The 13,683-nt window shown below is 46.9% G+C and overlaps 1 protein-coding gene across 1 annotated transcript in view; it reads left to right on the forward strand.

Annotated features, from left to right (window-relative positions):
• Nucleotides 1-1,944: 1,944 nt before the first annotated feature.
• SERPINE3 (serpin family E member 3) overlaps nucleotides 1,945-13,683 on the forward strand; it is a 56,586-nt gene continuing 44,847 nt past the window's right edge. Inside the window, 7 exon segments of the mRNA XM_036298921.1 lie at nucleotides 1,945-2,020; nucleotides 4,746-4,922; nucleotides 4,925-5,017; nucleotides 10,249-10,462; nucleotides 11,408-11,466; nucleotides 11,746-11,830; nucleotides 11,832-11,926. Of these exon segments, the coding sequence (XP_036154814.1) occupies nucleotides 1,945-2,020; nucleotides 4,746-4,922; nucleotides 4,925-5,017; nucleotides 10,249-10,462; nucleotides 11,408-11,466; nucleotides 11,746-11,830; nucleotides 11,832-11,926 (799 nt within the window).

A 13,683-nucleotide genomic window follows, 5' to 3' on the forward strand; every position in this document is an offset into this window, starting at 1 on the left:
GAGGAGAAGGATTAGCTTAATCCTCTGCACCTGAGCTCACAACAGTAACATTGAATGACTGGCCTTTTACAAGTTAGATTTTTAAAAACCTCTGAATTCAAGTCCTTTGTCCCTTGTTAAGTTTCCAACCTTTTTCTTGCAAGACAACAAAAGAAGATACTTGGGATAAAAGAGCATAGATCCACATCCTGGCCAATTACATGGTGATTCTCAAAGCCCCTTCCCATGTGACATGGCAGTACCTCAGTGGTCCCTTCTTAAGATGAGATGAGGGTGGGGGCATAACCCAAAGAACCTGATGTTCTTAGTCTTTCCTACTTATCAGGTATGCAAGGTGCTTTAGGAAGCTATGTTGTGCAATCTTCACAGAGGGAGGTACATAGTATGATGCCCATTTTGCAGAGGCGGTAATTAAAGCTCTGGGCAGTTCGGTGACTTGCTCAAGGTCTACAGTAAGAAGCAGTAACTTGAAACCAGGATTTTGTGCTGTCTCCACTGCACCATACTGAAAGCTGTTGGAAGGCAGAAAGGCCTAGCTGCTTATTTTGAATCCAGGCACTGGGTACCTATGAAGAACTTGAGGGCCAAGTTGCAGCCACCATGACAGCAGGAAGCCCAGAGGTGGCCTCTCCATCTTCTCCTTCCTGGGCAATGCAGGGTAGAAGTGGGCGGGGGGGGAAGCGCGGGGGGGGGCGTTGGGGGGGGGGAGAACCACCTGCATGGTTTTCCCTGAAGGACTTGGCAGTTTTATCCAATTCTGAGACACCGTGTGCTGGGTTCCTTGTGTTGAGCTCTGGCTGACTCTACCAATGCCTTGGACTTCTTTCTTTGGCTTCTGTGTGCTCTCTTTCCATGGCAAACTCCTGAAGGGCAGAGACAATGGGCACTCTCGCCATACAACCCAAGCAACCCACACAACAAAGAGGAGATGTCTGTGTATTAACTATGTCCCGACTGAATTAAACGCAATGTTACGTTCATTAGACTAGTTTGGTGGACCTCTTGGTTTGAAAGTGATTTGTGTCTGCCTGAAAGTGAGGTTGTGAAAAATTAAAAATCATAATTAAAAAGGCACTGTGCCTCATAGCAGTCTATCTACAGGTGATTCACCATAGCATCCCTGGTGAATGTGGCCAGAGTGGACACACAATATGAGCCAATAGAGTTGGGGCTGGCCTCCAAATGCATTAGAATCCCACAGTCAAGAGGGATTATAAGAGCCCCCTTGGCTTCTGAGAGATATCACCAAGACAATGGTGAACAGTATGATCCTCGGAGTCCAGATGGCCCTAGGTCCAAATCCCAGCTGGACCTCTAGTGTAGGACTTTGAGCAAGTATCTTGAGCTCTTTAAGCCTTAGTTTCATAATCTGCAAATGGGGATAATAACGCATTCCTCATAGGATTGTTGTGAGGATGCATGGTAATTGTGAATGGAAAGTATATAACAGAGTACTTGGAACACACTAAGCACACGATTATGTTCACTATTTTTGTGGTTAGAATTATGGATAAATATCTCCAAGAGTGGAGTCTCCCTTGGGAATGTAACCAAAATCCCAGCAAAGTAGAACAAGCTTGATAACCTCTGTTTAAGTGAGCAGAAAGCACAGTGACTTGCACAGGGTCTCAGCTGAACACACAGAAGAATCAGTTGCAGTTCATCTTTAACTCATTCACACGTTGAAATGTTTAACTTAAATAGGAAATACTTTTGTATGTTAAGTTTTCTTAGCATTTTTTTTCTTGAGAATGTTTTTTAACAGCAGTTTGGAATAGTATGTTCTTAGAGTTAGAAAGGAATGTTCACAGAAGTCACACAGCCAGACCTTTTCCAATTTGGGAAATCTTTTTTACAAGCATCTCCCCAGCTCCGCCCCTGGTAAATAATGAATCAAGTTCTGCTCAAGTAATTGCAGCTACAGGGAATTTGTGGCTATGGAAGATGACTCTTGAAAGTTACTGCAGTCCTCCTCATAGTCAGCTCTTTCTCTTTAAAACCATCAGCATCTACATCAAAAGTCTGTACTTGGTGGACAATACTCTAGGTCCCATGAGAACTGAGTCCGCGTTGCTGGTTCATTGCCACATCCACAGTGTCTTGGCACCTAAGAGACAGCAAGAGATATTTGTTGGAGGATGGATGAATGGATGAGTGGATGAGTGGATAGGTGGATGGGATGCCTTCTTTGGCTATAGAATAAGTTATACATATATTCCCCCATCATCCTGAGTTGAAGGCATGCAATAATGCACTTTGTATCTAAATTGAAGATTTGGGGAGATTTTATGTGAGATAATTATAGAACTGTAACTGTCCTAAGACCTATAAACTATCTTAGGCTTGAATGTCAGCAGTGAAACTCTGCTTTAAAGTTAATTACCCACTGATTACAGGAGTATGAGTGGCAGTCAGATGAAAAACAGTCTCATTCATTCTCAAATATTAACACTAACAAGTATCTGAGAGATAATTACTAAGACTTTCATTTATTTCCAATGTTGTATTCTTTTCTTTAATCTTTAACAATACTAGTATATAACCTATCATGCATTTTGAGCTTAATATAATGCCTAAGACCTTAATAGAAATTCTGAATTGATCACGAGGACAAACTTTGAACAGAATCTCTTTATAGTTTCCCAAAATGTGCATTTCCTCATTAATAGCATGGTCTCTTTCTCAAATTAAGTCATTAAACTTATTAACTGTTATATTTGAGAAGAACCAGATTGTTAATAGCACTCATATTAAAAAAGCACATTCACTTTTATTCATAACTAGAGGCCCGGTGCACAGATTCATACACTGGTGGGGTCCCTCAGCCTGGCCTGCAGACATCCCCAGAGGGGTCCCAGATTGTGAGGGGGCACAGGCTGGCCGAGGGACCCCACTGGTGCACTTTTGGGGCTGGGGAGGGACCGTGGGAGGGCTCCAGGGCATGTCCAACCTGTCTCATCCAGTCCCAATTGGCCAGACCCCAGCAGCAAGCTAACCTACTGGTCAGAGCATCTGCCCCCTGGTGGTTAGTGCTTGTCATAGCGACTGGTCCAATGGTGGAATGGTTGAATGGTCAAACAGTTGCTTAGGCTTTTATATATATAGATAACAATAGCAAGTCACCCTGTTCCAGTCTGGTTGTGCCATATATTGCACTTTCTTTTTCCCAGAATTTCATTTACTGAAAGTTACAAGTGTCCAAAGACTGATGTATTATTTTCTTCACAGGAGGAGGGGAGAAGCATTAGGTACTGTACCCAGCAAGTGCCCTGAGGTCAGAGTTATCAATGGAATTCCTCAAAGTGACAGAGGGCTACATGAGGGGTTCCTTGCTGATACAACCAGGTCACAGCATGAGAAGGCTTGCGGCTGTGGCTGGCTCCCTCCCCGGGGCCTGCTCTGTTTCCCACCTGAGCTTTGCTGGCGGGGCTGTGCTTCTCCTGGCTCTGCAGGACCTCAGGCTCCAGGGATTTGGATCAAGTGGTAGAGATATCGTCAGCAGAGATGGCAATTGCCAGTTTGGGCTACCTTGTGATTCAAAGCAGGTTCTGCTCCACTTTTTAGATAACAGGGGGAATACATTACTGCTGAAGACCCACAGGAACAGAATCAAGCAAGGAAACACAACCATCTGATACAGAGTCCGTGAGTAAGCAGCTCACCCATGTGCACCCTGGCAGGGATATAGCCAAGGGTAGCCCAGGGACATAAGGGGTCAGAGTGTACCGGAGGGAGGCGACAGGAGCTGCAAGAGAACGGGGACTTGGTCATTTCATTAATGATATAAAATAATTTATATCAAGCCAAAACGGGTTTGGCTCAGTGGATAGAGCGTCGGCCTGCGGACTGAAGGGTCCCAGGTTCGATCCCGGTCAAGGGCATGTGCCTGGGTTGCGGGCACATCCCCAGTGGGAGATGTGCTGGAGGCAGCTGATCGATGTTTCTCTCTCATCGATGTTTCTAACTCTCTATCTCTCTCCCTTCCTCTCTGTAAAAAATCAATAAAATATATTTAAAAAAATAATAATAATAATAATTTATATCACAAGAATTCTTATATTCTAGGTATGGCTAGCTCATCTATCAATATTTTAAGGTGCAGTTATATTCTTGGTATTTTATATACCACTCACAGAACACCAGCACTAGAATCATGAGTCTATTCCATTCCTTATGTGTTTTTTTAAATGCTTTGTTGACCTCTCTATACCTCATCATCTCCATTTTTGAAATATAATAACAGACACCTTGTAAGATTGTTGTAATGATTAACTGAGAAAATACAAAGTTCTTTTTAACATAGTATATAATTTATTATTATTATTATTAATAATTATAGGTTGGCACAGCTATAAGCTAAGTACCAAGGAAAATGAGTAGGATGTACTCCTTACATTTCTATTTCAGCACATGGTTTGCTTCTGATCTGACCAGGGACTTGACCAAGGGCACACGTCTAGTAAGGGATGGAAGCAGGCCTAAAATCCAGGCCTTCAAACTGACAGTTTTGTTTCACAGCAAGTGTTCCCAATGCAGACACAGCAAGATGCAGTAAAGCAACAAGGGGTTGGGGTGGCGGGGGGAGGGGGGGGGACAGGGAGCGGGGAACCAAAGCTGCTAAATGAATGCCTCCCTCCAGCCATTCTCAGCCCCTGAGCACAGAGCCGGGATGTCCTGGTTCTGGGTAGGACATGATGGTCTCCGGTCCCTCGCCTCTCCCTGCATCTCTTCCCTCTGAACTGCAGGAACCCTCCCTGCCTCCACGCGGCCTCTCCTGTTCTCTCTCTTCCTCCTACACTCCTGCCTCTGCAGAGGAAACCACGACCTCCAAGAGGACCTGACATCGGTGAGGACTGAGCTTGCACTCCGCCTCTTCCAGAGCAGGGCAGCAGACAGAAATGGGACAAACCTTGTCATTTCTCCATCGGTGTGGCCATCCCTCTGGAGATCTTGCAGTTTGGAGCCCAAGGGAACGCTGGCTGGCAGCTGGCGGAGGCCCTGGGTTACACTGACCACAGTAAGAAGCTGCTCACTCTCCTGCTCACTGTCCTAGCTCTCACGCTCAGGCTGCCCTGGGAGACCGGGAGCTCCCAGCTGCCAGGGGTGGGCACCTAGAGGAGGCTGCCACTTGGCAGAAATGTCAAGGAAGGCATTTAAACTTTGGGTTGTGGTTACCTTTGATGATTTTTAAGGTTCCCTTTTAACCTCAGATTCCATGGCAGTTTTTCAATTTCATTTCATAAACCCTTTTACAGTGCTGCCAGCCCATGTTCGAAGCACCCCACAAATATTATTTCATTAAACGTCACCACAACCCTATTGAGGTAGGTATTGTGTCAGCATCCTTATTTTATTTTATTTTATTTTTTAATATATTTTTATTGATTTTTTTACAGAGAGGAAGGGAGAGGGATAGAGAGTTAGAAACATCAATGAGAGAGAAACATCAACCAGCTGCCTCCTGCACACCTCCCACTGGGGACGTGCCCGCAACCAAGGTACATGCCCTTGAACGGAATCGAACCTGGAACCCTTCAGTCCGCAGGCCGACGCTCTATCCACTGAGCCAAACCGGTTTGGCAAGCGTCCTTATTTTAGAGATGAGCAAATGGGCACAGAAAGTTTAAGCAACTTGCCCAAGGTCACACAGCTAGTGAGCGGCAGAGTTAAGACTCAAACCCAGGCTGTCTGCCTCCCTAGCCCATGCCCTTGACCAAACTGCTTCTATAAATTTGTGACTTCTAGCCAGTGCCATCTCTACCCACATACTCTTATGATTGTGTAATTTAAAACAGTTCTACCAGCAGTGGCAAGATGCTCATGGATGCTCTGTTGAACACACCTGTCTATACTCAAGGCCTCTGGCTTAATGCCTGGTCTTGGTATTAACCTACCAACTCCATACTAACACACTCATCCACATAATTTTTTCTTCTCTATCTTAGAATAAGTTGTCAATAAAAAACGATGGGAGTTACAATTGTGTAAGTTAATATTTTTTAGAAAGCACAAGAACTAATACCAACACAGTCTTGGTAGGAACTTCCTTTGAGCTGGAATCTTGAGGTGGCACATAAAGGTTAGCACACAAGACATCAGGCCACGGGCACCAGCCATGCTTCCGCCCCCTCCATCCACACCCAGTCCCCTGCCAAAACAATTCTCGTGATCCTGCTGGATAAAACAAAAATGTGTTTTCTCTCGGGGGTAACTGAAAACAAATACAGGTTATTGAGCCTAATTTTTCTCAGAAAGTATATCACGAACATGGGCACATCCCTGGAGTTATTCGTCAGCCCCATAAGACAGTGCAATGCAACTCAGCAAGTACTCTTGTGCTCTTACTGTGCGGCCGGTGCTATGCCAGGAACTCAGCATCCAGATCTGTAAGGAAAACTGCGCACAAGCAGGTCTCACGGGACTGATGCCCTGATGCAGGGCAGTAGGTGTATTTATTTGAAATCAGTTAGTACAAGAGAGCAGGGGCAGGATGATTTATTCCACTGACAAATCAGGAAGGCTCCCAGAAGACGACCTCTAAGCAGGGTCATGAAGACCAAACAGAAGCATGAAAGAGGGGCAGGCATTTCAGCCTAACTCAGAACAGAGTCTCTGAGAGGCCAGGATTCAGAGAAAAGTGAAAAATGCAAGTGTTACTATCCTGCAGAGCAAGGGGACTGACCGTAGTCCATTCTCTGTTCCAGGGACAGTCACGATTCCTAGTTAACCAAATATGATCATTGGCAGGGTGTCCAGAGAGCCATCCAAGAGTTACCAATGTCCAGAATGCTTAATAATCAAACGCTGTGAAACATAATCCCACTTTTTTTCCTCTTGCTCACAAATTGCTTTATTACCTTACGGAGTCATGGTTATTATGAACGGGAATGTGCCGCTTATAGAGTTCTAGTTAATAGGATACCCCTGCAGTTTGGTTTGCCCCAAGATAGCTCGGGGAATCATGTGTGTGCTACTTAAAACAACCCACCAGTGCCCACTACTTGCCCTAGCCCTGTCTTTCTTTTCAAAGTCAATACAGACCAATAAACATGTATACAAAACAGCAGCACTAAAGAATGTTTCAGGGTGTTGGGGCATCGTTCCTGTTTAATCAGCAGAAAGATCTATCCAAGTCTGCAGCACGACACATGAGCACCGTCTTCTCTCTGGGTGCACAGCAATGAGTGGCAGCCAGGAACTTCGCCAGGATTCCCACCTGCAGGCCAGACAGGCACAGCCTGAGACTCAGAACAGACGCCAGTGATGTCGCCAAAGAGTATCTTTGTTTTCATCACATGAAATGCACGATTTCCCAATGCTCTGATTTCTAGGGATTTCCATCGCTTTTCCAGGTAAATTAATAAAGAGCGTGAGAACGCTGCTAGAAACAGAGGCCTCAGAGCCGGAGGTGGCCTGGCCCCTGGGAGAGAATTCTGTCTGATGATGTGTGTGGATTCACTTTTGCAGTTATTCTGTCATTTGATTCTCATAGAAACCACATACAATCGCTAGGCCTCCGTTTATAATCCCCACTGACAAATGAGACAAGAGGTTACTGATTTGACAAGACTCAGTACCCCTAATGGGCAAGTGGAGGAGCCAGTGTTCAAGTTTCAGATTCTCTGACCCCAAATCCTGTGTTCTTTCCACAATTCCCCAGCCCCACTCTAGGCCACTAAGTAGTTCCATAAATATATATACACCTTGCCTTCTCAGAGATGCTAGTAACCTATTACTCTCTCGGACCCACCAAACCCTTTGGATGTCATCCCAAACAACCCTCGTTTAATTTGCAGGCAATTAAACCATCAATATCACAAAGATGGTTTTGTAGTTTGAGGATGTTATGTATATTAACTTTACAAAGTCAGGACCTATCAGATGCAGTGTTACATTTAAAAAGTTCAGGTCAGCAAATGTACTAAAAAGGAAGGCCCTCTCCATGCTGGCCTGCAAATGAGGTAAAAGGCTGGTCTGCAAGACCTAGGAAAATACCATTTCTTCTATCACTTTCTTCTCACTCTGCGCCCAATCCAGGGACCCTCTCCTCAAGCTCTGCACCTTCTTCGGGACATTCCTGACCTATGGCAGCCCCCATGGTTCCCCTCTGCCTCCCTCCCAGTCAGCATTCCAATAGAGCCACTCGCCCCTGTCCAGCATGAAAGACCACTTTCTGGGAGTGAGAGGCCTGGAGGAATGAAGCCAGCAGTGACAGGGTTCTCTTCAAGGGCGGTGGGAGAGGAGCACTTACATCAATCCCTTTTGTCCCATCACCGACAAGGACCTAGGAAATGCCTGGCAATAAGGCAAAATTAGAGGCTTTGCGCTCTATGGCGCTTTGTGACCACGTTCATTTCAGGAGGAAAAGGCTCTCGGTGGCAAGGGACAGAGTGCTCCCAGCCCGCCTGTCCTTCACCTGTGGCCAGGAGGGCAGTGTAGCGCCACCTCTTACATTCCAGTGACACTGAGCAAGTTTATTCATTTGTCTGAGCCCAGCTCCCTCATCTATAAGTGGGGATCATAATAGCACTTAATTCCCAGGGTTGTTGAAAGGATTAAATGTGATCGTGGATGTAGAGCATTTGGCAGTCTGGGAACACCACCAGCCTTCACTACTTTTATTCTGGCGATGGGGAGGGACAGACTAGGCTCAGGTGGAGAAAAAAATCTCTCAAGCCAATTCATTCTGCTACTTTAATGTGTCCAGTTAAAAGAACGGTTGGTTCCTTGACCCATCCCTAGGTCACACTACAATACCAGTCACACTCCCTTCACCCCTGCAGACAGTCAACATTTCACAGGAGCATGATTCTCTAAGTACACATGATCCACTCAGTAGAGGACTATTTGATGAGTATTTTGTTCATTCATTTTTCTCACTAAAATAAAAGGCAAGCATTGGAGTTAGGCTATAATTCATCATATATAGCCTAAGTCCATTTTTAGTCCATTTTTTATAGTTGTAGATTCTGAGAAGCAGCTTGGGCAGTAAAAGTTTCATGGATGAATGAAATCTGTCCTCAACTGTGTTCTGGGTCTGGTGGCTGGGGCCCTGCAGGGGTGAATTCTGGGTGCCTGTGCCCCTCCAGAGAACTTTGGTCAAGCAAGCCGGGAGTCTGCTTCTGGTTCCTCCTGGCCTGGCCTTCGTGACATGAAGGGTTTTGGAGTGGAGGCATCCCGAGGCAAGTCAGAGATACATCCCAACCAGTGTTCTGAGAGAACGGGCAGGGGCAGGACAGTGCAGAAAGATGATACAAATCATGTCTCTCACAGGGGAGATTCGTGGACTGCCACAGGACTGTGCCTAAGAGGAAGGAGTGACGAGGGAGACAAGGAAAGGGCTATGTCCCAGAGCCAGTGGCCCAGGAAGGGCACCTGTCTGCTGGAAAAGCCCAGCCCGCATATGTCAAGAGCAGGATGTGTGGGATACTCAGCTGCGTTCTGACCCAGCAGCAGGCCAGGCCTCGGTATTGGATTATAGAGTGAAAAAGAAATCGCTGTTGCTTATGGAGGGAGATAAGGAAGCAATCTGTATAAGCAGTAAATAAATAGAAGGCCAGCTGTCATCCAAGAAGGTGGAAATGATCAACTCTCTCAAATGCTTATTTCCCCAATCTTCTTGCAGGCTCTCGCTGACATTAATAACACAAGCTGCTTGCTGGTTTTTAGGAGTGGGGGATGGGAGGCATTCTTACCTTCCTCTGTGTTTCTCCAATTGAAAATATAGTTATAATGCAGCCAGTGTCACTCAGGCTTGTGACGTGCAGTCGTTGAAATGGATTTTAGGCCCTTACCAGACATATTGACCATTTGACACCCTGGCCCCCATCTATCGCTGTTACTTGTGACTTTCCCCATAACTTGGTTGACTTTATAAATATCTGAAGCCCCATGACCCTGCATACCAGCTCTGCAGCCTTCCCAGTCCTCTCTAACACTGATCAACATTTCTGAACCACGAAGTTAGGGAAAAATAGCCTCTGGGATGTCTGTAGTTTTTCTACTCAACTTAATCACAGCCTGTTTTCTTTCAGATATAGCATGGTTTCTTTCCCCAACTTCTGTGGATCTGTAGATCCAAGCTAATTCCTGTGCAGTTTAGCTGTGACTTTACCAAACTGGCTCTTTATGGTAGATGAACCTTATGAACCAAGAGTAAAGTTGCTGGGGCCACATTCCAATGCAATGTCAGTTGTGCTAACTCCCTACTCACACCATTGTCAATTTATCCAAACAGCTTTCTCACAGACTGAACAGTGAGAGACTTCTTGCACACTGTTTATGACACACTACCCAACTCCAGCCAGGGCACCAAGAAGGGGCTGGCCTGCACCCTATTTGTGCAAACAGAGATGCCACTCTCTCCCTGCTTTGTGGAGCAGGTCTCCTGGTGGGCCAACTGCAGCCTGGAGCCAGCCAACCTCAGAGAGTCCGATAGTAGCACCATCCAGGCAGAGGCCAGGTAAGAGAAAACTGTCCACCTCAATGAGGCTAATGTCAGGTGGCTGTAAAAACAGAATGCCACCCATTACTTGTCAGAAGCCATGTGGATGGGTACTTAGGCTGCCTTCAATTGCAGTAGAAGTTTGTCCTCTTCAGAGACCCTACCCTGACTTAAAAATTCCTGTCTCAGCTCATGCTGCCATGAGGCCACGGTCATGGTTAGCTTCTCTCAACCCATGGACAAATGTCCTCTAAGCAGTTGATGCAGCCATGAAGAGCCTGGAGTCTGGGACCAAGCTTCTTGGGTTCAAATCCAAGGTTTCTATCTTGAGCAACTGGGTGGATGATGGCTTTGCCACTAATGATACATGGCTTTGGACAACTGCTCCAAGCCTTCGTGCCCCCATTTGTAAAATTGGGAATAACAATAGAATTGGTGGAGAAGTTGGTGAGGGTTAGTTAAAGCATTTAGAACAGAGCCTAGCACAAAGTATGCATTTATTAAATAAACTAGAGGCCCGGTGCTTGGATTCGTGCACCAATGGGGTCCCTTGGCCTGGCCTGTGGGGATTGGGCTGAAACTGGCTCTCCAACATCCCCTGAGGGGTCCCAGATTGTGGGAGGGCATAGGCCACGCCAAGAGACTCCACCAGTGCATGATCGGGGCCACGGAAGGACTGTAAGAGGGCTCCAGGGTGTGTCTGGCCCATCTAGCCCAGTTCCGATGGTCCGGACCCCAGCAGCAAGCTAACCTACCAATTGGAGCATCTGCCCCCTGGTGGTCAGTGCGCATCATAGCGACTGGCCCAATGGTCAAACAAAGGGTTGGACACTTAGCATATTAGGATTTTATTATATAGGATAAAGGGCTGAGCAAAAATCATCCCCTGATGGGTGACCAGCCTGCTCCTCTTTCTGGCGAGGTTTAAATTTGAGGATCGCTCCCTGGAAGTTGTTGTCTAAGCAAAAGCTCTGCCAGGCTGGGGCCCAGCTGTTGGAGAGATGGGGGTGGGCTGGGTTGGGGTAACATTGAGCAGCATCTCTCAGCACAGCACTCAGTCCCCCTTGTGGGGCTTCCTGAGCAGTGCATGCCTAACACTTCCTGGGAAACAGCCCCAGATGGAGCAACCCAACCTGTTCAGAAAGGAATTAAATATTGGTCTCCAGCTATAGCTAGTCCTAAACACAATTGTGCAGCTAATAGGCACTAATAAGCATGTTACAAACCCAACTTCAGCGATGCCTCAGCACCCTCCAGCGTGTACACTGGTATCAGCCAAACAGGTGCTCTCATGCTTGCAGATGTGGGGCCAAAGCAGTGCAGCATTTCTCAGCTGGCGCCTGTAAGCATGTCTTTCCAAAGCACTTGGTGGCAGAGAGCCCCCTCCTCAGCTCCTGCCTTTCACCTGTGCACAGGGCCTCGTCCTCCAGGTCTCTATGATGTACCAAATGGCTGCGGTCGACTATGGTGAGTTCCTTCCCAGTCAGCCAGGTGTCTAAAGTGAGAGGAACCTGGAGCAATGCAGCATGGAGAGGAGGCCAGGTGTCTGCTCTGAAAGGGGCGGGCTGAGTTCCTCTGAGGTTGCCTCTGTGTGCGGTGTGTGGAGTGAGGAATGATCAGGGTACCAGGAAACTCAGCGAGGACAGTGAAGAAGCAGATGGGGAAGAGGAGCCCATTTCATGCTTGACATTTCCCTCTGCACTTTGTAAATGGACCAGTTAGTGTGAAACCAAAAAATGTTTGGACCAAACCCCTGCCCTGGAAGGTATTCCCTTAAAATGAATATTGCTTCACCGTTTGGTGCTGAGAAAGGATGGAAGATTGAGAGTTGTGTCTAAAAGGCTCTCAAGAGCATGTCCACACTGAAAACCATGGTCCTGAAATACCACCATTCGGCCTGCCCCCCCTGCCTGATGGCCACTCCTGTCAGCAAGTGCTGGGCAACCCCCCATCCTGGCACACTGCTGTGTGGTGTGGACACTTTAGTGAGACCCTAGGAGGCAAAGGAGAAAGGGACCACACCACCCTGCCCCACACTCCTCCTTCCCCCTCATTGGCAGGCTCAGTCCCCTCTGGCTTGTGGGACCAATGATGCTCTCATCCAGAAAAAAGTCAATGCGATTTAAATGGGTGTTTTAGGAACTTTGGCACTGAGGAAGCTTGCTATTCCTCCTGCTTTGATTCCATGCAGGACATATTATGAGTGCTTAGTGAATTTACTTGTTTATTTGACCAGTAATTATTACTAGCAGTCAAGTAATTTGGGCCCAGAACACCATCTACTGGATAAGTAAATATACTTTTACAATGTGCTCTAGTTCTCATTCCTGACACCTGCCCACTGCTGCTATGACCAGCCGGAGGAGCTGTCAGCTGCATGATGGCTGGTGGGTGGGGATGCTCTTGTTTCTCCTAGCGTGCCCTGCACAGTACCTGGCACAAAATAGAGGCTGAAGTAAGGAGTATGACCCATGTCCCTGTCTTTCCCCACTGAGCCTAAGAGTTTGCCTTAGTGGCCAGCCAGCCCTGCTGTCCCCCAACACGAGGGCCCAGGCCTCCCTATCCTGATGCCAGCTCTCCCTGGCCTGCCTGGATTGCTCCATGTTACCTGCCCTACTTGTCCCATCGCTGTGTCTGGACGCTGCCTCTGCATTCACCAGCAACCCTTGCTGAGTCTCCCTGTCCCTGGCTATCTGTGTCTGCTGCCACCTGTCCCATCATGGGCTGCTGAAAACATTCTCTGCCTAAGGGTTTGGACTTGTCCTTGACCAGTCATTGCTGTTGCCCACAAGCTCCCAGCTGCCTAACCTGAGACTTATTTGTTTATGTCACAGGGTACAAATTATCTGCCCCCAGGTCAAATCCTGCCTGCTGGATTGTTGTGTTAAAAATTAGAAAATTTCGTATGACATCTGGGGTTATAGCTTTCGTTCAAAGAAAGGAAGATCTGGCACAAAAAGCCTAGGTCCTCACATGGACGTAATAAGCCAAGATTATAATGGCTGCCCCTTTAAAACAGGGCCTATAGCTTTCTCACACATCATAGTCCCCACCAGGCCCAACCACTGCAGGCCCTGTGATGTAAGCCTGGTGAGGGTATCTTAGAGATTCTAGATTTTAGGATCAGAAAAGGTAACCATAGCCCCAATAGTCTTTGGCCTCAAACTGCTTCCTGAGAGTGAGGTGGACACCCTGTTAATAAAATATGTTCTTTCCACTTCTGTGAGTTGGCCCTTCCC

This window comes from Myotis myotis, unplaced genomic scaffold (genome assembly GCF_014108235.1).
Source record: "Myotis myotis isolate mMyoMyo1 unplaced genomic scaffold, mMyoMyo1.p scaffold_m19_p_3, whole genome shotgun sequence".
Classification (NCBI taxonomy): domain Eukaryota; kingdom Metazoa; phylum Chordata; class Mammalia; order Chiroptera; family Vespertilionidae; genus Myotis; species Myotis myotis.